Source organism: Prionailurus bengalensis, chromosome D4, assembly GCF_016509475.1.
Source record: "Prionailurus bengalensis isolate Pbe53 chromosome D4, Fcat_Pben_1.1_paternal_pri, whole genome shotgun sequence".
Taxonomy (NCBI): domain Eukaryota; kingdom Metazoa; phylum Chordata; class Mammalia; order Carnivora; family Felidae; genus Prionailurus; species Prionailurus bengalensis.
Window position 1 is genome coordinate 83,749,327 of NC_057359.1, and position 23,416 is coordinate 83,772,742.

Consider the following 23,416-nt stretch of genomic DNA (forward strand, 5'->3'; position numbering starts at 1 on the left):
CACAAATCTTAAAGATTTACATCTCACCAATATTTTGTTCTGATACTTAAAAGCTTATGTTGTCCCTCAACCCCACCTGGACTAAGGAAACTCACGAATGATGGACATCTACTGTGTTTTAGGTACTATCCTGGGTAAAACAACCCATGAGGAAAGTACTAGTATTGCTCCCACTGAACAGATGAATCTAAGGTTCAGAAAAAATGAAGTATTTTGCTTATGGCAACAGAAACTAGACAGCAGAAGAATTAAGGTTGGCACCCAAACTATTAGACTAAGCCCAAATTTCTTTCCACAACTAGTTTTTCCCATTGTACCTGCATACCATTGGGAGAAACAAAATTTTAAGTGGTGCATAGATAAACTCTCAATTATACATGTATCCTAATAGGCACTAAAAAAATACTGATTTTCCATTCACCGAGATGATAACAATTCCCTTGGAAAATTAACTTTGATTTTAAAAAATTTTTTGATTTGGGGCACTGGGGTGGCTCAGTCAGTTAAGTGTCCAACTCTTGATTTCAGCTCAGGTCATGATCTCATTATTTGTGAGATCGAGCCCCGCATCAGGCTCTGCACTGACATCACAGAGACTGCTTGGAATCCTATCTCTCCCTCTTTCTCTCTGCCCCTCCCCTATTCATGCTGACTCGCTCTCTTGCTCTCTCAAAATAATATATAAAAAATACAAATAAAAAAATTTGATTTAAAAAAGAATATAAACATTAATACTGGTTTGATCAAAGATGGTAAAATTCGTCAAGATGGCATGAAACTACCTGAAGTGTGTGAAATAATAGAATGCGTCACAGTGCCTCTTTTAAAACAAGAACTTGGATCATATTTTAAAGCTTCTAATGTACCCACATATATGGTATCACATTTGATCCTCACAACAACCTTGGAAGGTGCCCATTATTACTATCTTAGTTTGAAAAAAAAATTTTTTTAATGTTTATTTTTGAGACAGAGAGAGAGTGGGAGAGGGGCAGAGAGAGAGGAAGACACAGAATCCGAAGCAGGCTCCAGGCTCTGAGCTGTCAGCACAGAGCCTGATGCGGGGCTCGAACCCACGAACCGTGAGATCATGACCTGAGCCGAAGTTGGACACTTAACCAACTGAGCCACCCAGGCGCCCCAATCCTACGTAGTTTAGAGATGAAAACACCTGAAGCTCACAGAGGAAAAGGGACTTGTTCAAGGCTACTCAGGGAAGAACTGACAGAGCTGAGATTTCAGTTTAGGTCTTCTGATTCTAAAGCTGTGCTTGCTCCTTGATGTTACACTGAGCTAAGAGCAAGTTTCTCAACAGGGCTGAGAATCTTTCTTGTGGTGAACTGATACTGATTTAAAAAAATAAAAACAAAGGGCTTCCAGATATAAGATAACAGGGATGGATTTTGCTCCACTTCTTGTCCCAAGCCCAAGAATGGCAGCAGCTATGGTTCTCCTACCTCTGCTCAAAAGAAGCACAAAGCCTTTTTCTGTTCTGGAACTCACATACTTACCATTCTTCACTTAGGCCTGGGCAGCCAACCCAAACCCAGAAGCAGAAAGGCGAGTAAGACACAAAGTTAACTACATCAAAACCCACTGGTGGCTCCCTTTGGTCTATGAGTTAAATCCCAGCTTGCCAGCTTGGCATTTAAGACACTCCTATGATCTGGTTCCTCTAGGGTTCCCCATCTTCATCTCTTGTCACAAAATTTACAACATAACTACAGAGAACTATTTGTTAGTCCTTGAACATACCATGCTGCTTTACACAGCTTTCCCTCTTTACATATTGTTGCCTCTACTCAGAAAATAACTTTCTGGTGGGAAAATCTAGCAGCATCACCTTACCCAAGTGACACCACCTCAACCAAGTGATTCAAGTTAACATGACCAATAATGGGACAAAGTACACCATGCCCCCTTGATATGATGCACGAAAAGGACACATCATCGCTTTTGTGGCATTCTTGCCAAAAATGCATGACCTGAACATAATTGTGAGGAAACTGATAAACCCAAGTTGAGGAATATTCTACTTGTTTTCTTCAAAATTGGCAATGTTATTCAAGACAAAATAAGAGTGAGGAACCCTTTCAGATTAAAGGAGACTGAAGAGGGTGTGTGGGTGGCTCAGTCAGTTAAGCATCTGACTTCGGCTCAGGTCATGATCTTGCAGTCCGTGAGTTCAAGCCCTGTATTGGGCTCGGTGTCGACAGCTCAGAGCCTGGAGCCTGCTTCGGATTCTGTGTTTCTCTCTCTCTCTGCCCCTCCCCCCACCACTCTCTCAAAAATAAACAAACATTAAAAAAATAAATAAGTAAAGGAGACTGAAGAGACATAAAAGCTAAATGTAATACACGATCCTGGATTGGCTCCTATATTACAAAAAACGCCTTGCTATAAAGGACACTGAAATAAGTGGTGAAATTTGAATAAGATTTGCTAATCAGATAATAGTATTATGCCATATTAAAATTTTTTATTATTCTTTTAAAATTATTATTTTTAGAGAGAGAGCGTGAGTGAGTTCAGAGGCAGAGAAAGAATCTTAAGCAGGCTCCATGCTCAGCAAGGAGCCCTACATGGGGCTTAATCCCATGACCCTGGGATCATGACCTGAGCCAAAATTAAGAGTTGGATGCTCAACTGACTGAGCTACCCAGACGTCCTTCCTGGTTTTGATAACAGTACTGTGGTCATGTTAGAAACAAAGAAGAATGATGTCTGTAACTTCCTCCCAAAGAGTTAAGAAAATACATACAAACACACACACTTTCTCTCTCTCCCTCTCCTCTGCTCCCTCTTCCTCTCCCAGCCTCCTTCCTTCCTTTCTTTCTCTTTCTCTCTTCTCCTTCCCTTCCCTCTCTCTTTCTCCTTCTTGAAGAAAAGGAAGAGAGGAGTGGTTTTTAAAAAGCTCTTAAGGGGCTCCTGGCTGGCTCAGTCAGTGGAGCATGCGACTCTTGATCCTGGGGTTGCAAGTTCAAACCCCATGTTATGTGTGATTACTTAAAAATAAAATCATAAATAAATAAAATCATAAACAAATAATAGCTGTTTAATTTTATAAGGAGCTTGAACTTCTATGCCTTCAAGATTCTGCTCAATTATTCTTTCCTTGAGATTTCTCAGTGCTCCATTTTTATCCTGATAAAGCAGTATGGCAATGCCACAGGATTATTCTCACAATGCCGTTCTACCCACATCACCTTCTCCAAGTTTTCCTTAACCTTTTTACTTTTTAACCAGTTAACTAGTAAGTTATGAGACAACAAAGTTAAGGAATTCTAAATTTTCTCACATAATTTTCTTTCACGATTCTTAACTGACATAAATTTTCTCATAAGGCTCAGTGTAACTTCCTCTTTCCTCCGATGAGACTAACAATATTTCCCCCATCCTGTTTTGTGCCCTGGTCCCCCTACCAGAGTAAATCCACCAAACCAGAAAGCATCTCACCTAACTGGGAAATCCGCTGAAGGACACAAGGAAAGCGGGACTTGGCCATGGCTCTTAAGGGGCACACTGTCTAAATGGTGGGAACAGAGAAGTTAAGAGACAAAGATAGCACAAGATGATCGGGGCTACGGCAGAGGGCAAAAGGGGCTGTGGAAGTCAAGGAGGGTCATCTTTCCGGTGAGAGGTGGTATCAGAGAATGCTGCTTAGAGGATGTTACAAACAAAAGCTTAGCCTCCAAAGAAAAGTATATATAACCAGGTGAGGAGATGGGGATAAACCATTCTAGGGACGATGAAACTACATGTGCGAAGTCCTCCAAACATGAACCATCACTGAGTTTTTGGAGAACTAGGATGGAATGCGAACTGTGTGGGGAGCAGCAGAGGGAGAAGGGAAGGGAGGAAGTGGCTGATGCTAGAGTCAGAGGGGCTTTGAAAATCACTCTGAAAAGCCAGAATTTATCCTGAAGGCTGCAAGATGGGTGAGGAGGTAATGCTTGGGAGGTAATGGGCTGGGTAGTGAAGAGGGACAGATGGGGCCCAGCCTCCACTCACTATCCTTATTTAAATTTCCCTCACTGCTTTGCTAATTAATTTCCTGACCAGTCAAATTCCATATATGAAGAGATATCTATGTTTAGAGACAGGGGACAAGAGAGGGCTGGCTCATACATGGCGGTTGAGTTTTTTTGAACACAAGTTTTCAAATTTTGAAGTAAGTTTAGACTTACAAAAGAGTTGCAAAAAAACTAGTACATAGAAACCCCATATACTCTATACCCAGCTTCCCTGTCTGTTAACATCTTACAAACCACAGACTATTCATCAAAACGAAGAAATTAACTTTGGCATAGTATGATTGACCAAAATATAAACTTTATTCAGATTTCCCCACTGATGTTCCCTTCTGTTCCAGAATCCAATCTAGGATCCCATACTGCATACAGTTGTCATGTCTCCGTAGTTTCCTCCAATCATTCTTAGTCTTGCCTTGTCTTTTGTGACAATGATACTTTTGGAGAGTATTCTGTATGTCAGGTATTTTGAAGAATGTCTTTCAATTTGGGTTGCCCTGTTTTCCCATAAGTAGATTGGGAATGATCTATCCCTGGGTGTATATATGTGTATCTGTGCCCCTACTGTAGAATATCAGGGGGGTATATGTGTAAATATACTGGTGATACTGACCTTGCTTCGCTAAAATGGTATCTGTCAGAATTCTCTACTGAAACTTATTACTTTCCCCTTTGTAATTACTAAATATTCTGGGGCTATGCAAATACTCTGTTTCTATTTAAAACTATGCTCTCTATTTTAGCATCCATAAATGGATCCTGCCTGCAGCAATGATTACTGTTGTGTTTAAAAAAAATTTTTTTTAATGTTTGTTTATTTCTGAGACAGAGCATGAGTGGGGGAGGGGCAGAGAGAGAGGGAGACACAGAATCAGAAGCAGGCTCCAGGCTCTGAGCTGCCAGCACAGAGCCTGACACGGGGCTTGAACTCACAGACCGTGAGATCATGACCTGAGCCGAAGTCAGACGGTCAACCCACTGAGCCACCCACGCGCCCCTACTGTTGTGTTTTAATGGTGATCTTCTATTTCCTTCATGCCTTCTACATTTATTAATTAGAATTCTTCTATAAGAAAGAATGGTCACTCCTGTATTCAGTTAGTTTTATCAGTATGAACTCATGGATATTTTATTCTTTGAGTTATAAACTAATGTATAGTTATTTTGTTGCTCAAGCTGTTCTAACTTTGGCTATTGGAAGTGCTTTCAGGTTAGCTTCTGTGAGCTTTTGATAATGTTCCCTCCTTGCCCCTTCCTTTTTAAAATATAGCACATTCTGGCGCGCCTGGGTGGCTCAGTTGGTCAAGGATCCGACTTAGGCTCAGGTCATGATCTCCCGGTCCGTGAGTTCGAGCCCCACGTTGGGCTCTATGCTGACAGCTCAGAGCCTGGAGCCTGCTTCAGATTCTGTGTCTCCCTCTCTCTCTGCTCCTCCCCTGTTCATGCTCTCTCTCTCTCCTTCAGAAATAAAAACATTAAAATAGATAGGTAGGTAGGTAGGTAGGTAGGTAGGTAGGTAGGTAGATAGATAGATAGATAGAAAGATAGATAGCATATTCTAACTTTCGGGCACCACCGATGCTCCAGGCTCGTCTTATATTTTCCCTGCCACAGTCCTAGAATAACCCATTCCTTCAAAGAGTCTGGTTCCTTTTATTGATATTTGGAGACCAAGATCTGGTTCTTCTAAAAATTTTTTCTGAACATGAGTTCATATTGATACTTCCAATCTTGCACCAGATTGGTGCTTCATTCTTGCCTTCCTCTTTCCTGATTTATAGCTTCTTCCTCTGATGTGAGAAAATGGACTCTCATTATCAACGATATATTTACCTGCTTGTTCAACTCCAGTATACAAATAAAGTAGTGACAGACTTCCTAACCCATAACCTTGAAAGAAACAAACTTATAAACTAGAGAGCTTTGTTTGTATACAATTCTTTTTGTCTTCAGCCTTATGGTATAGAGTCGAAACACTATTTTCCAAGGTCAGCTCCTTTCTTCCCCATTTCCCCATGTGATTTATCTGTAATACCAGTTAGACTCATTCATCACAGTGTACATTCTATCTTTCCCCCCATAAACTTGTTGCTTTTAAACAAATTTATATACAATAAAATTCACTTCTTTAGTGATGTATATTTCTACATTTTGACAAATGCATAAAATTATATGGCTAACACCACAGTTCCATGTAACAGTTCCGTCAACCAAAAACATTCCAAAGGCAACTGCAATTCAAATGCTGCTTTCTTAGCACCAACCAGGAGGTGGCAGTGTTTCTCTCTGAGAAGCAGCTTCGCAAGGCAACTAAACCATCCAGCAATGCATGCAAAGGGACAAAGGAAGGCAGTTCCCACCCCTCAGTATTCCTTGTGTCATCTTCTCCTGGCTATGGTTATAGGAGTTATGAAGTTAAGCTTCTTCCCTAAAACAGGAGAGTTTGGTTAGAAGGTCCAGAGTCTCATATTCCAACTAAATAAGCAGGATGAATCATCAGAGAGAACAGTCAAGAAGCCAACCATAAGAAGCCAACCATAAATATGCTTTGAGAAAATACAGTGAGGACAAAAAAGGGAGATGAGAAAACTGGAGACCAACACCAAATCAGATCAAAGTGGAGAGATGCTCACAGGCTCTCTCTTCAAGACGTTACTTGTTTGGCAGTGGTGGCTGGGAAACGTTTCTGTAAGAGGAAACGGCCAGTGTGGAAGGGAGAGGACTTCTAGCTAGAGGAAAGAACCTGAGCACAGGCAGGATAATACAAAGCATGCTTGAGGCACAGGAAGTAAATTCGGACAGAAAAGGAGATTAGACACATACCAGACAAAGTTAGTAACAATTTAAATGCTGTATTATAGGTATTTATCATCCAGTAAACACAGGGCATTCCAACATGCGAGTAGCTATGCCAATATGGTAGATGCTGTAAAGCAGCACGTTGTCTATACGGTTAGGTACCAGATCTGCGTGATTAATAATGAATTACAACTTAGTAATTATTATCCACATAATCACCACTAACTTATCTACTGGTAAGATATTTTACCTCTCCCAGCTGCATCTATAAACCGAGGGTAATATTTAATAATAGGTTTGTGCGTATTCAATGAGACAATGCATAGAAAGTGCTGAAGAGTTTCTGATATACATAGTATCTGATAAATATTAGTATTATAAGTAAATTATAAATGACCTAATTTATCTAAATGCCTTTTTTAGAACTTTCTTACCTTTCTTCATGATAGGAAAGCTTTTATTTTTTTTTTTTTAATTTTTTTTAATGTTTATTTATTTTTGAGAGAGACAGAGACAGAATGTGAGTGGGTTAGGGGCAGAGAGAGAGAGGGAGACACAGAAGCAGAAGCAGGCTCCAGGCTCTGAGCTGTCAGCACAGAGCCCGATGCGGGGCTCAAACTCACAAGCTGTGAGATCATGACCTGAGCTGAAGTCAGACGCTCAACCGACTGAGCCACCCAGGCGCCCCGATAGGAAAGTTTTTAAAGGATTCTTCTGATCCCACATATAATTTAAAAAAACAAAAATAAAAACCAGTGTTAAGTATATCTGGTTGTCTGCACTTATTAATGAGACAAAACCAATTTGAACAGTTCACTAAATCTAACTCCCGCCCCAACACACTACTATTATGAACCCCTAGTACCTCGCTGAGTATTTTATATACGTTGTCATATTTAATCCTCTAGAGAATTCCCAAAAGGTTAAGTACTCACTATCACATGATTTTAAAGGTAAGATAATTGAGCATCAGACATAAAGCAAACTGCCCAAGGTCACAGAACTGATCTGTCACCAACCCCTGCCTCTATGCTTTCTACTGAACTGTACTATACTATATTGTCCACCCTCCATGAGAACGCTCCTAGAGTTTCTGACACTGGCCCTCTCCTCTTCTGTATCCAAGTTCTTTCCTTGGGTGGTTTTTACCCACCAACAAAATTTTACCACCTGATTGCAAACAGTTCCACAAACTTCTGCTTAAAGGCAGGACTTTTCACTTCAGTTCCTACATATCCACATTCCTTGGTGGACATTGTATGTGTCTTTCTCAGGTACCTCAAACAATGCACTGCCAAGGTCAACATTCTGCCCCACGCTGCTTTTTAGCCTGACTTTTTTTTCCTGGTAGGGCTGTTACTATTAATCCAAATCTTCAAGTTCAACTTCTGGTGCTGCCCAATATCCAGTACGTTATCAACTCCTATCAGGTAAGCTTCTCCCACGTCTCCCCATCTGTAACATTACTTTTTCTGCCCCTCCTTCAGATTCTTCGCACCTTTCTTCCAGACTCTAAAAATTTTCTAGGTAGCCTTTCTGCTTTCCCCCACACCAATCCATTCTTTAAAGCCTGCCCCTTGGATTAATCCTCTTAGAAAATTGGTTTATTCATGTAATCTCAGGCCAATGGCTCTCAGAAAGCTTCCCCCCAAATCCCACATTCTTCACAAACCTGGATGCAGATTTCTGGGCATGCCTAACCTCTGAGTACACCATGATTCTAGCAAACAAAATGATATCACATGCAAGTGACATACTGCCTTCCTACTTTTTCATCCCAAATTCCTACTTCCTGTTATGCTCTGAAAGAAGAACTAGTGGAGTATATGAATCCCAGTTAGGACTTGATTGTTAATTGGGGTCTTGCCAAATGGAGCCTGTGAATTCATTCTCACAGAATCTGTAACATCTCACCAGTCTTTCTCCCTACCTAATCTGGGAAATCCCTGTAGGCAGGAGCTACACCAGACTCGTTTTTGGGTTATGAGTACATGGTACAACACCTGGCACACAGTGCAGGCTTGGGAAATAAATAACGCCAAGGCTTAATAGCTAACACTAAGATACAGTGATGGTTGAAGGGTGGGTAGTAGAGCCACAAGCACCACTCACCCTTCCGATTCATCCCCATCTGGAGGCATTTGAGCAGGCGGCAGTACTGGCACCTGTTCCTCTGCTTCCGAGACATGACACAGTTCTTGTCACGACTGCACCGATATACCCGCTTGTTGCAAATGCTCCGCTTGAAAAACCCTTTGCATCCCTCACAGGAGATGATTCCATAGTGCAATCCTGTGGCACGGTCCCCACAAATGAGACAGGTTCGTTGTTCAGCCCGATCATCTGGAACAGAAACTGAACAGATTCAAGTTAGAACACATGGAAATAATGCCTTTAAGCCTGCAGTCCTAAAATAAGCAATCCTGCTCTGGGCAGATCAAGAATATCACTCTTTCCAGGCTGACTGGCAAACAGGGGGCATCTTTAGAGCCTCTGCCTTAGGAACAGATCCTTACATCTACCTGCAGATAACACAAATATAGCCTATCTAAAAAATAACTCATGCTCATGCTCCTCCTCCTGGGTTTCATCATGACTTAGACCAGTATCCAGGTCAGATACTTGGGAGATATCTTCGACTCCTCCCTCTCCCTAACGTTCCTCAGCCACAGCCCATTACTTCTACTCTGCAGAAAGGTAAGGATTACTGATACTGTATGTAAGTGCCCAGCATAGGGCATACATCCATTAAAGCAAAGTTGTAATTTTTAACCAGTGAAGAAGTTTTAACCATGCCCAGCCAACAAACCAGTCATCCATCCATTCAACAGATATTAGGCAGCTCTTCTAGTCTAGGCACTATTGTAAGGCATAGATACAGCAGTGAATAAAAGTCCCTGCTGAAGCTTACGTTCTAGCAGAATATCTACTCTGTGTCCAGGCCCTGTGTTCCGTACTGGGTATTCAGAAATAAATCATCATGTTCCTGATAGTCAAGGAACTTACTGCCTAGCAACAAACAAGTTAGTCGAAGAGGAAATTCAGGCTGGATATATAGCTCTCTAACTTCCTCTTCCCTCAAATTCACTTGCTCAGGACCAAGCAACTGCTAAAGAACAGCCATATGACAAAAAAAAGTGCTCTGGTGAACTGTGATATCAGATCTTGCTAGCAGGTGCAAGAAACCTCCAAGAAAAGGTTTTGATCAGGGGCCAAGAGATTTGAACCTCACTGCTGAGTAACAGGTAAGATACAATGATTAAGAACACAGCCTTTAGAGTTGGAGATCCTTATTTAAACTGAAGTTCTGACACTTACTAGCTGACTGAACTTGGGAAAATTAAGTTATTTCATCTATCTGAATCTAGTTTCTCTCATCTGTAAAATGGGGGTTATAATGGTACATACATATCATAGATAAAATACTCAGCACGATGCCTGGGCTGCAATGGACATTTCATAAATGACAGCTACTATTTTTATTATCATTATCCTAACAGGCCCACACTTCATGTGATAATAACATTCCTGAAAACAAAAGCATTTGAAAGCAATGTTAAAGAATGTTAAATGGCAGTATGTGTAGGAGAGATGTAAAGAAGAAAGGATACTAGCATTTAGGCAACTTTATTACATGCCAACTTAGAGATGTCTTTATGATCCCTATTTGTAGTAGGCTGGATAATGGCCACCCAAATATATCAGGTCCTAATCCCTGAAACCTGTAAATCTTACCTTGTAAGGAAAAGCAGGCTTTGTGGATGTGATCAAATAAGGATCTTGACATGGGAGATTATTCTGGCTTATATAGGTGGGCCCTACTTGCAATCACACATGACTTTATAAAGAGAAAGACAGAGGGAGATTTGATATAGACAGAGGGGGATTTGATATAGCAGAAGAGGACACACACGCATGCACGCACACGTGCACAGAGGAGAAGGCAATGTGAGGACAGGTGGAAGGTGGACACAAGGAATGGCTGCCACTACAAGTTGGATGAGGCAAGAAATGAATTCCCCCCTAAAGCCTCTGGAGTAAGTGTGGCTCTGCCCACCTTCATTTCTACCCAGTGATACTGATGATTTTTGAACTTCTGATTCCCTAACTGTGAGAAAATAAATTTCTGTTGTTTCAAGCCACCCAGTTTGTGTAATTTTTAACAGCAGCACAGGAAACTAATCCACAATATTTTTTCCATACAGGGAAACATATATTAAGGCTCTTGCCAAAGAACACAGCAAATAGCAGGTATGCAGAGAGAACCATCACATACATGACCACATGGCTAGGGAAATAGAGAAAGACAGATATGGAAAGAAGAATCACCTAGGTTCTTGAGGACTCTGTATTTTGTAATTACAGAATTTTCTAAGCTTTTCTTTTTTCACATTTTTCTTTAACATTTATTTATTTTTGAGAGAGACAGAGACAGAGTGCAAGCTGGGGAGGGGCAGAGATGGGGAAACAGAATCCGAAGCAGACTCCAGGCTCAGAGCTGTCAGCACAGAGCCTGACGTGGGACTTGAACTCACGAACCATGAGATCATGACCTGAGCCAAAGTTGGCCACTTAACCAACTGAGCCACCAAGGCGTCCCACAGAACTTTCCAAGCTTTTCTAAGGCTTGGATGAACTTCCCAACTGTGGGCAAACTGACATACCATGACAAACTCACATTTATGTCTTGGAATACATACTTTGTTTTCTTTTTAATTGGTCAAGCTAACTTAAATGGGTTTTTGTTACATGCAGCTAAAAGAAACTTGGTTAAAATGCTCTATAAAAATGGCCCTGGTGTAATAAGTATTCTTTTTCTTTTCCTTTTTTTCTTTTTTTAATTTTTAATGTTTATTCATTTTTAAGATACAGAGAGAGCACAGTAGGGTGGGTCAGAGAGAGAGGGACACACAGAATCGGAAGCAGGTTCCAGGCTCTGAGCTGTCAGCACAGAGCCTGATGCGAGGCTCGAACTCACGAACCGTGAGATCATGACCTGAGCTAAAGTCAGACGCTCAACTGACTGAGCCACCCAGGCGCCCCATCTTTTCCTCTTTTAAAAATGCAAAAGAAATTCAAGGTAAACATTAGAGTAAAGTTACAACAGAAAATTTAAAAACTAAACCAGAAAAAGCCAAAAAGGCAAAATGAATGATAGGACAATAGTACTATGTGTGGGATGGGATTCCCTAGAGTGCCGGGCTTGAGTTGCTGAAAAGGCTTAGAAACAGAACATAGAATACTGTGAAAAAATCATGACTGGATACAGAGAACCTAAATTTTCTCACTTTAAATTCAAACCTTCAATATTAAATTTATATATGCATGATATCACATTCTATCATATATATGATATATATGATATATATCATACATAAACACACATTAAAATGTAAACCAGGGGCGCCTGGGTGGCTCAGTCGGTTAAGGGGCCGACTTCGGCTCAGGTCATGATCTCACGGTCTGTGAGTTCGAGCCCTGCGTCGGGCTCTGTGCTGACAGCTCAGAGCCTGGAGCCTGCTTCCAATTCTGTGTCTCCCTCTCTCTCTGACCCTCCGCTGTTCATGCTCTGTCTCTGTCTCAAAAATAAACATTAAAATAAATAAATAAATAAATAAAAATAAAATATAAACCAGAACTCTATCAGAATAGACTTAAAAAGAGTTATAATTAATCAATCTCTAGAAGAACCATACCATCCCTTTCTTCATGGATATGATTTCACTGAACACCGACCACAACTAAGCACTGTGCTTTGTGCCGTGTCACATAATTCTCATAATCCCAAAGGTGGATACAAGTGCTATCATCCTTTTGTAATTGAGAGAATGGAGATCTCAAAAAAAGTTAAGTAACTTGTCCATTTATGAGTTGACGACCCTCATCTGCTAGTATCAGAATTGGAGTTCAGTAGCCGCTTTAGAAAGCATTCGTATGGTACTCTGTGCAGCATCTGGATCCACAGCAAAGGACCCACTGAGCAACAATCCAATACAAACCTGTTAAGAATCTGCTTGTATCTTGTGACACTGCTTGTTCTTGTTCTTCTCATCAGAGTTTACTTTTTTTTTTTTTTTAATTTTTTTTTCAAAGTTTATTTATTTTGGGGACAGAGAGAGACAGAGCATGAACGGGGGAGGGGCAGAGAGAGAGGGAGACACAGAATCGGAAACAGGCTCCAGGCTCTGAGCCATCAGCCCAGAGCCTGATGCGGGGCTCAAACTCGCAGACCGCGAAATCGTGACCTGGCTGAAGTCGGACGCTTAACCGACTGCGCCACCCAGGCGCCCCAACTTTTTTTTTTTTTTAATTAATGTTTATTTATTTTTGAGACAGGAAGAGACAGAGCATGAACAGGGGAGGGTCAGAGAGAGGGAGACACAGAATCTGAAGCAGGCTCCAGGCTCTGAGCTGTCAGCACAGAGCCCGACGCGGGGCTAGAACTCACGGACCGTCCGCGAGATCATGACCTGAGCCGAAGTCGGCCCCTTAACCGACTGAGCCACCCAGGCGCCCCTCATCAGAGTTTAAAAGGCCACAGTGAGATCAAAGACGAGTGGGAATAATTCTCCACTGAGGGCACAAAGAGACTAGATTCCCTTTGAGTCCTATGACTGCTTCTCTCTCTGGCCACAGCTATTCTTCCTGCCATGTTCTGTTTCTATAGAACAGCATTGGTCTATGCCACAGACCAGGAACTAATTCAGAAGGAAGCCTCTCAAAGGTACAGGAGAAAGGCTCTCTCCCAGCGAACCCTGAAGCCCTTCAAGGAAGCATTTGACAAACTCCCCTCACAACATGTGGGAAAAGATCACAGAAACAGGAGAAATTATTGTTAACTGACCACTTGGGTACCAGGCCCTGTGTCAGGCACTTAACACGTTATTGTGCTGAATCATAAAAAATAAAGTACCTTATTTTACTGAAGAGGAAACTGAAGCTTATGAGGTCACCCAGTCACCAAGTATGGGAGTTAGGGCTAGAACCCCCAAGTCTAAGAATCTAATCATCACATTCTGTGGCCACAGCAAAGCAAATCTATCTATTCTATATGCAAGTAAGTCAGGCCCTTTGCCACTTGGGGAGGAAAAAAAGCTAAAAAGCCAAAACCTGTGTAAATGAACACATTGAAGCAAAATGCCCCAATTGTGCCCTGCCAGATACCAGATACAGATTTCTGCACCTCCTATTCTTGTAATGGAGTTGAAGGGTATTTTTATCTTTATTATTTCACTTGTACCAGGCCAGGACAAGGATCATTTTTATAGATATCACAAAGAACATTTAGTGACTATTCACTGTGTCCCATGCAACATTCAAGACATTTTTACATGTGTGGCCTTACTTATTCATCACAATAACTGAGAGGAATCATTATTCTCATATTACAGAACCTGGAATCTTAGAGCTAGAAAATGCCTTGGAAATTGCCTTGAGCAGACCTTTACTGGCGGCATGAATGCCCTCTACAACATTCCAAAAATAAGGGGTTGCCCCACACTCTACTTGCACATCTTTAGGGAATCAATAAGGTACTTCATTCCATTCATTTCATTTTACACAGTTTTAATGGTTCAAAAGCTTCTTTTTACCCTAAGCAAAAGTCTGTTAACCTGAAGCTTTCCCTACTGCCCTGAACTATGTGCTCAAGGGCAAAAAAATAAATGCATAACCTAACCTAGTTTATATACCAACCATTCAGAAATTTAAAGCTAAATGGGGTTTCCAACTGTGAATTTCTTCTTCTTCCATTTCTTTTTTAAATGTTTATTTTGAGACAGACGGAGAAAAGGAGAGCGAGAATCCCAAGCAGGGTCCATGCTGTCAGTGCAGAGCCTGACGCGGAGGCTTGATCCCACAAACCACGAGATCATGACCTGAGCCAAAATCAAGAGTCAGATGCTTAACTGACTGAGCCACCCAGGCGCCCCTTCCTCTCCCATTTCTTATTCTTTTTTTTTTTTTTTTAATTTTTTTTTTTCAACGTTTATTTATTTTTGGGACAGAGAGAGACAGAGCATGAGCGGGGGAGGGGCAGAGAGAGAGGGAGACACAGAATCGGAAACAGGCTCCAGGCTCTGAGCCATCAGCCCAGAGCCCGACGCGGGGCTCGAACTCACGGACCACGAGATCGTGACCTGGCTGAAGTCGGATGCTTAACCGACTGCGCCACCCAGGCGCCCCTCCCATTTCTTATTCTTAATGAAATCACATAGTATCAAGATCTCTTAAAGTATCCAGAACTGAATGTTTTTTTTCCTAATATAAGACTCAATTAGCTTTGCTTTTATGTTTCTTCAGCTATCAATACCAGTAAACACATAGTATTTTATAATTACTAGTACTGTAAAAATGCTACACACTTAATAACTGGCAAACTGAAGCTTAAAAGAGGCAAAGAACCTTAATCTTGGTTACACAGCCAGTCAACAGTAGAACTGAAATCAGAATTCAGGACCTTTTATTTCTAATCCCCCTTACACTTAATCCATATCTCATTCATAAATGTCTAAAGCTTAAGGTATTTATCACATATACCATTAACCCATGTCTTTCTTTCTTTAAGATTTTTTATTTTTATTTTTATTTTTTTTTAACGTTTATTTATTTTTGAGACAGAGAGAGAGCATGAACAGGGGAGGGTCAGAGAGACAGGGAGACACAGAATCCGAAACAGGCTCCAGGCTCTGAGCGGTCAGCACAGAGCCCAACGTGGGGCTCGAACTCACAGACTGCGAGATCATGACCCGAGCCGAAGTCGGCCACTTAACCGACTGGGCCACCCAGGCGCCCCAAGACTTTTTATTTTTTAAGTAGTCTCTACACCCAATGTGGGGCTTGAACTTACAACCAAAAGATCAAGAGTTGCATGGTCTACCAACTGAGTTAGCCAGGCATCCCAACCCATGTCTTTCTTATTCCATTCTTGGGAAGGTGAACGTTGAACCCAAAGGTAGGACTTTACCTTTGTCCTTGATTAATTTTATCTTTATATAATAAATTCTGTATGTCATTCTGGCCTATTGAAATCTTTAGGAATCCAGTCCTGTCACCCAGTGCACTAGTTATTTCTCCTACCTCCTTCTTTTCTCCAGGTTTGGTATTAGATTATTTGCATTTCCAACCTTAAGACAATATTAAACAAAATGTGGTGGGGCACCTGGGTGGCTCAGTTGGTTACGTGTCTAACTCTTGGTTTTGGCTCAGGTCATGCTCCCACAACTCATGAGTTTAAGCCTTGCATTGGGCTTTGTGCTGAAAGTGTGGAACCTGTTTGGGATTCTCTTTCTCCCTCTCTCTGCCCCTCCCCACTGCACACTCTCTCTCTCAAAAATAAAACTTTTTTTTTCAACGTTTATTTATTTTGGGGACAGAGAGAGACAGAGCATGAACGGGGGAGGGGCAGAGAGAGAGGGAGACACAGAATCGGAAACAGGCTCCAGGCTCTGAGCCATCAGCCCAGAGCCTGACGCGGGGCTCGAACTCCCGGACCGCGAGATCGTGACCTGGCTGAAGTCGGACGCTTAACCGACTGCGCCACCCAGGCGCCCCAAACAAACATTTTTTTTAATGTGGCCAATAAATAAACATTAAAAGGGGAGGGGGCACCTGGATGGCTCAGTCATTAAGCCTCTGACTCTTGATCTCGTCTCATGTCATAATTTCACAGTTTGTGTGATCCAGTCCCACATCGGACTCTGGGCTGACAGCACAGAGCCTGCTTGGGATTCTCTCTCTCCATCCCCATCTGCCCCTCCCCTGTGCTCGTTTTCTCTCTCTTTCTCTCAGAATAAATAAATATACATTAAAAATATAAGAATATGGGAATGCAAGCTGGTACAGCCACTCCAGAAAGCAGTATGGAGGTTCCTCAAAAAACTAAAAATAGAACTACCCTCCGACCCAGCAATTGCACTACTAGGCATTTCTCCACAGGATACAGGTGTGCTGTTTCAAAGGGACACATGCACCCCCATGTTTATAGCAGCACTATCAACAATAGCCAAAGTATGGAAAGAGCCCAAATGTCCACTGATGGATGAATGGATAAAGAAGATGTGGTATATATATACAATGGAGTATTACTCAGCAATCAAAAAGAATGATTTGTTGCCATTTGCAAATACATGGATGGAACCGGAGGGTATTATGCTAAGTGAAATTAGTCAGAGAAAGACAAAAATCCTATGACTTCATTCACATGAAGACTTTAAGAGACAAAACAGATGAACATAAGGGAAGGGAAACAAAAATAATATAAAAACAGGGAGGGGCACAAAACAGAAGAGACTCATAAATATGGAGAACAAACTGAGGGTTATGGGAGAGGTTGTGGGAGGGGGGATGGGCTGAATGGGTAAGGGGCACTAAGGAATCTACTCCTGAAATCACTGTTGCACTATATGCTAACTAATTTGGATGTAAATTAAAAAAAAAATTAAATAAAATAAATAAATAAATATATATAAAATAATAAATGCAGCATCTGGGTGGCTCAGTTGGTTAAGCATCTGACTTCAGCTCAGGTCATGATCTCACAGTTTGTGAGTTCAAGCCCCATGTCAGGCTCTGTGCTGACAGTTCAGAACCGGGAGCCTGCTTCAGATTCTATGTCTCCCTCTCTCTCTCTGCCCCTCTCTCACTCATGCTCTGTCTCTCTAAAATAAACAAATGTTCAAAAAAATGTTTTAATATATAGTAATAAATAAACAGAAGGTGGCATTCTGGTAAGCTGTGAGAGACCCTTCTCCAATCTGACTTAACCATTAGCATTCTGGAAATAGATGCTCAATTAGCTCTGTCTCTAGATTAGACCAGACACTCTAGTCTGGCTTGCATTTCTCTATCTTATATATAAGGATATCATGAACGAATGTGTCATATAACTCACTGAAATTTCAGATTCATTACAGCATCTACAGCATGCTTTGACTAGTGAGACTAACACAAAGGAAATATTCATAACCATTCCTAATTAAACACTGTTAATTTATTAAATCAACGTTCTTAATCTGTATTATTCTACCTAAAATGCAATGGAAAGAGAATTAGGCAAGTAAGTACTTCATATTGGAGACTATGGATCATAGTAACTATACTGCTCAGAAGTCAGAAAGATAAGAGAGGAGTTGACAAAAAACTGAGGGTTTGAAAAACAGCAGGTATTTGAAACTCTGCACAAGGTAGTTCATTAGCTGCAGAAACAGCAATGAGTAAAAAATAGTGTAGGAGAGAGAAGACTTACTAATTTGTCAGAGAAGATGAATATTTATCGTGATCAACAGTACTAGAAGGGCTCAGATAGTGACCTTTGAGAATACCATTTCCTACAAACAGGAGCCTGGACTCCTTAGAGAAATGGTTGATTCCAGATTTGAGGCAGAATATATATAGGATGAGTGTTGTTGTGCTACCCAAGACTAATATGGGATCATGTTACATCAAAAATATAGGAAGCAGGGCACCTGGGTGACTTAAGTCAGTTGAGCGTCTGACACTTGATTTCGGCCTAGGTCATGGTTTCACAGTTCATGAGATTGAGCTCATGTGCTGACAAAGCAGAGCCTGTCTGGGACTCTCGCTCTCCCTGCCCCTCCCCTACTCATGCTCTCTCCCAAAAGAAATAAACTTAAACACAAACAAAGAAGAATATAGGAAGCAACACAAAAAGCCTCCCACTCGCCTAAAATAGAGCAACCTATATACGTCAAAAAGAATAATGACAGCAGTGGGTTAAAACACTTCAAAGATAATAATCAATGCATTTACAATAATATTAAAAAGAAAAACCTCATTAGTTACCATGGAGTTAACTTGCACACTAATTCATTATTCTGAAACTTGATGTATTAAGGGGAAAAAAGCAAACATTAAAAGTAAAGCTATTGGAATCTTCCTCTCTTGCCCCTCTCCTCAAGAGTAAAAGGAGAGAGGAAGGTGTAAACTAAGACAGTTTTTAAGAACTTTAAACTTTTAAACTTTATGCTTTAACTGAAAAGACTGAAATTAGGTGAACAGACCTGCATGGCAGTCAAGAGAACAGGCTTGGATAGGGAGGTAGAGTTGATCTCAAGGCCTACAGCAAGGTAAATCTCAACTCACAGATGGAAAGGAAAGAGAGCATGATCTGCTCTCCAGATCTCTTGAATAGAGGCAATAGAACATGCAGACTAAGAACCTAGGCTCTAGAGTTACACACTGGCTCAAACTAGGCTGTCACTTGCTAGCTGTGTGACTTTGGAAGGTTTCTTAACCTCTTCAGAGGTATCTCAGTTTCTAATCTACAAAATGTAGATAATATTATTGTACCTTCTTCAAATAACTGTTTTGAGAACCAAGGAATTAACAGACTGCTTATAAATGACATGGAACTCTAGCATCCTCATGGTATTAGAATGAAACAGCTTTGTAAATTCTAAAGTACTCAACATTATTATTGCTTGTCTTTTTTTTTTTTTTTTTTTTGAACTAAAAAACTTTTAAAATTTAGCACAAAAGAGTATTATTCAGTCTGGTGGCAGGGGAAGGTAGTGACAGATTTCCTAGAAGAGGTGAGTTCTGAAGTATGACTACCACTTAGATAAATGAAGACAGAGGGTACAGGGAGAAGAAATAACTGGCATATAAAGTCATGTCTTAAATTTGCAGCTGGAAAGCTCTCTCCAAGTTGGGTTTCCTCTGAGAAGAATCTCCTTCCTTTCTAAAACAGCCAATATACTTCACTGAGCTTTAGCAAGACTATCAAGATGAGTTACACAGAAACATCCACAGATACAATGTCAAGTTATGTCTTAACCCCTTTATATGTTAAAGAGTCATGATCTGCCCATAATTTGGTTCCTACACAATGTTCTAAAAGGAGCCTGCTGGTTACTCACGATAAATAAATGTAACATACATGAGCATTATTAGAAATAAGATAAGATGTTGGTCTTTGCTAGTTTTTCAAACCTTAGGAATAATCTTAAGAATTTGTTTTCAAGCCAAAAATTATTCTCATGCAGGTAACAGGAAGTATCATATTAAATTTCATTTCTTCAGGGGCATTGGGTGGCTCAGTTGGTTGAGCGTCTGACTCTTGATTTCGGCTCGGGTCATAATCTCATGGTTTGTGGGTTTGAGCCCTGCACCGGGCTCTGTGCTGACAGCACAAAGCCTGCTTGGGAATTTTTTTTTTTTTTATCTCTTTCTCTCAAAATAAATAAATATTAAATACATACATACATTTCTTCAACTTTTAACGCTCCTGCTGAAACAGATAAGGGCAAAAGCAGAGCTCGGTTGGGGTCTCTATGGACACAGATTAATTTTCAGAGGCAGATATATCAAATTCAAAGGAAATAATGAAAACGAATAAAGCAGCTGGTATCATTGGCCTAGAAAAATTAATAACAATCTGAACCATGTACAGAGCCCTAGCAACATCTCAGAGGACCACTGACATATGTCTGCTCAAATAAATGGATTATTTACCAAGAACAATAAGTAAAGGAGAACAAAGACATTTATAAACTGATCTGTTCATCAATCTGACCAGAATTTTACAATACTTAGGTTCTTATTTTGTATAAGCGGCAGGACCCCTTAGTTACACCTAACCAAAGTTACACTGCAGGTTAAGTCTCAAAGACATTAACAGTAACATCTGGCTCCATGATTGCTACTGAGAAGATGCTCATTATGGTATGGCTTTCCAAATTAGAAGTCATAACCCACAGCATCATGACTAGCATTTTTGGAGGAAATGAAATAGAAAATATCAAAGTGCTTCATATGTAGTAAGGGTAAAATATTGTGAAACCTTTCTTTCAAATGAAGTGTGTTCATTTGTGTGACTGTGTGTACATATGTGTGGTGGAGTACTGGATCACAATGTATTAAGGATTAAAGTGTAAAAAGTTTGAAATACATTGGCTTGGTGGGTTAAGACACTTAATCAAGTAGGAATTCCAGCTCTCCACTTCTCAGCTCTGTAACTGTGGTCACACTCCTCAGTTCTCTAAGTCTCACTATCAACTGTAAAACAGATACCTATAGTACTCGCCTCACGGACTAGGGAATACAATGATAATAGCTAACATGCACGCTGGCACTATGTAACAAGTTCTGTTCTTTATGTATTACATATAATTCACTCCTTCCTCACAACTCTATGTAGTAGATACTACTATTATCTCCATTTTGCAGATGAAAAACTGAGGCACACATAGAATAAGAAATATGCCCAAAGTCCCCTAGCTAATAGGCAGTAGAGCCAGAATTCTAAGCAGACAAACTTGCACCAGGATCTGAGAACTTTCACACTAAACTATAGTGCTTACTACAATGCCTAATATACAGCAAACATGCAATAAATGTTAGTTGTGTTGTGGTTGTTAGATACAAGTTTTCTGTAAGATTAGAACCTTTTTTCTGCAACTTTATGAAACATTTTAGAAAGTATTTTTGTTTAAAAAAAATCCACCTTCACAGCAATAAATAGTGCTTTAATTTAAAAAGAAAAAGGCTTTGATAGATTTCAACATTACCTCTCAATTCATAGCAAACTAGGAATAAAAAAAAACTTATTTATTTAATATGATAAAGGTTATTTAAAGAAACCTAAACCAAATATCATACTTAATGGTGAAATGCTTACAAAAGTTTTTCTTTTAAGATTGGAAATAAGACAAGGATGGGCCATTGTCAACACCTTCATTCAACAGTGTAAGTATTGGAGGTTCTAGACAGCACAGTGAAATAAGAAATACACAAAAACTAACCATATTTCTAATACCATCCACAAAGAGATAACATTTTTAAAAACCTGCCACTTACAATAATAGCAAGGAAATATAAAATAGCTAGGATGCAAACCAATAAAAACATGCAAGATCTCTATGGAGAAATTGTAAAACACTTAATATAAAATATTTCTAAGATAAATTGAGGAAGATTTCAGTAACTGAAGAGAAATACTACGCTAACATACTGCAAATTATTACTGTAAAGATCAATAGAGTAAAATCCCATTCAAAATCCCAACTCTGTATGTTTGTGTATAACTTGAGATAATTGTAAAATGTATATGGGAAACACAAAAGAACAAAAAGAGCACAGATAGTTGAGAAAAACAAGACTTTACCATATATCAATATTCATTTTAAAGTTACAGTAACTAAGGTATGTTTTATCAGCTTAGGGATAGAAAATAGACCAAAGGAACTGAATGAAGACATACCATACCACAACATAACCAGGCATATTATGGATATTTAATTTATGGTAAAGTAGGCACAGCAGAGCAGTGAGGAAATGACAAGTCTTGTTCAGTGAACAGCGTGGGACAATTAGATATCTATATGGAAAGAAAATGGGACTTCACCCTACCTCACACCAGGCAAAATATTTAATTCCAACTAGATTCCAATGTCAAAAGCAAAATAACATACCTCTCAGATGATAATTTAAAAACCTTCATGATCTTGGATTAGGAAGAGATTTTAAAAACAGGCCACAAAAAGCATTAATCATAAAGAAAAACTAATAAAATTAGACTACATTAAAATGAAGAACATCCAGAGAGTGAAAAGTATGAGAGAAGATAAATGCAATACACATAAACTACAAAGAGCCAATATTCAAAAATATAAAACTCCTATACAACATTAAGAGAAATGCAAGCCAGTAGAAAACTGGGCAAGAAAGTTGAACAGGCATTTCACAAAGGAGACTATCCACATTCATCAATCAACTTAAGATGTCAAATCTATTAGTAACCAAGGATATGCTAAATAAAACCACAATAACATACTAATGGCTAAAAATTTAAAAAAAAAAAAAGATTTCAAGTTATGATGGCAATTTGGAAAAACTAACTTTCATATGTTATTGATAGAAGTGTTTATTAGTCCAACTACTATAGAAAACAGCATGTCCCAGGGTACCTGGGTGGCTCAGCTGGTTAAGTGTTTGACTTCAGCTCAGGTCTTGATCTCATGGTCTGTGAGTTCAAGCCCCGCATCAGGCTCTGTGCTGACAGCTCAGAGCCTGGAGCCTCTCTCTGCCCCTCCCCTGCTGGCACTCTATCTCTCAAAAATAAATAAACATTAAAAAAAATTTTTTTTAATTTTTTTTTCAACGTTTATTTATTTTTGGGACAGAGAGAGACAGAGCATGAACGGGGGAGGGGCAGAGAGAGAGGGAGACACAGAATCGGAAACAGGCTCCAGGCTCTGAGCCATCAGCCCAGAGCCTGACGCGGGGCTCGAACTCACGGACCGCGAGATCGTGACCTGGCTGAAGTCGGACGCTTAACCGACTGCGCCACCCAGGCGCCCCTAAAAAAATTTTTTTAACTAAAAAAAGAAAAGAAAAGAAAACAGCGTGTCATTATTACTGGTGAAGATATACCTTTTTATATTTCCAGGTATATACCTGACAGAAATGCATGCATATGTGTATGAATGGACAAAATTGAGGATGTTCATAATGGCAAGCTTTGTCAAAGCTGCAATTAAAAATAACCCAAATATACGGGGCGCCTGGGTGGCTCAGTTGGTTAAGCATCGGACTTCAACTCAGATCATGATCTCATGGTTTGTGAG

At 40.1% G+C, this 23,416-nt stretch overlaps 1 protein-coding gene across 3 annotated transcripts in view; it reads right to left on the bottom strand.

Moving 5' to 3' along the window:
- NR6A1 (nuclear receptor subfamily 6 group A member 1) overlaps positions 1-23,416 on the bottom strand; it is a 233,972-nt gene that overhangs the window by 28,897 nt on the left and 181,659 nt on the right. For all 3 annotated transcript variants that reach the window (XM_043566900.1, XM_043566899.1, XM_043566902.1), the window contains one exon: positions 8,943-9,185. In XM_043566900.1, the coding sequence (XP_043422835.1) occupies positions 8,943-9,185 (243 nt within the window). The remainder of the gene's footprint in view (positions 1-8,942; positions 9,186-23,416) is intronic.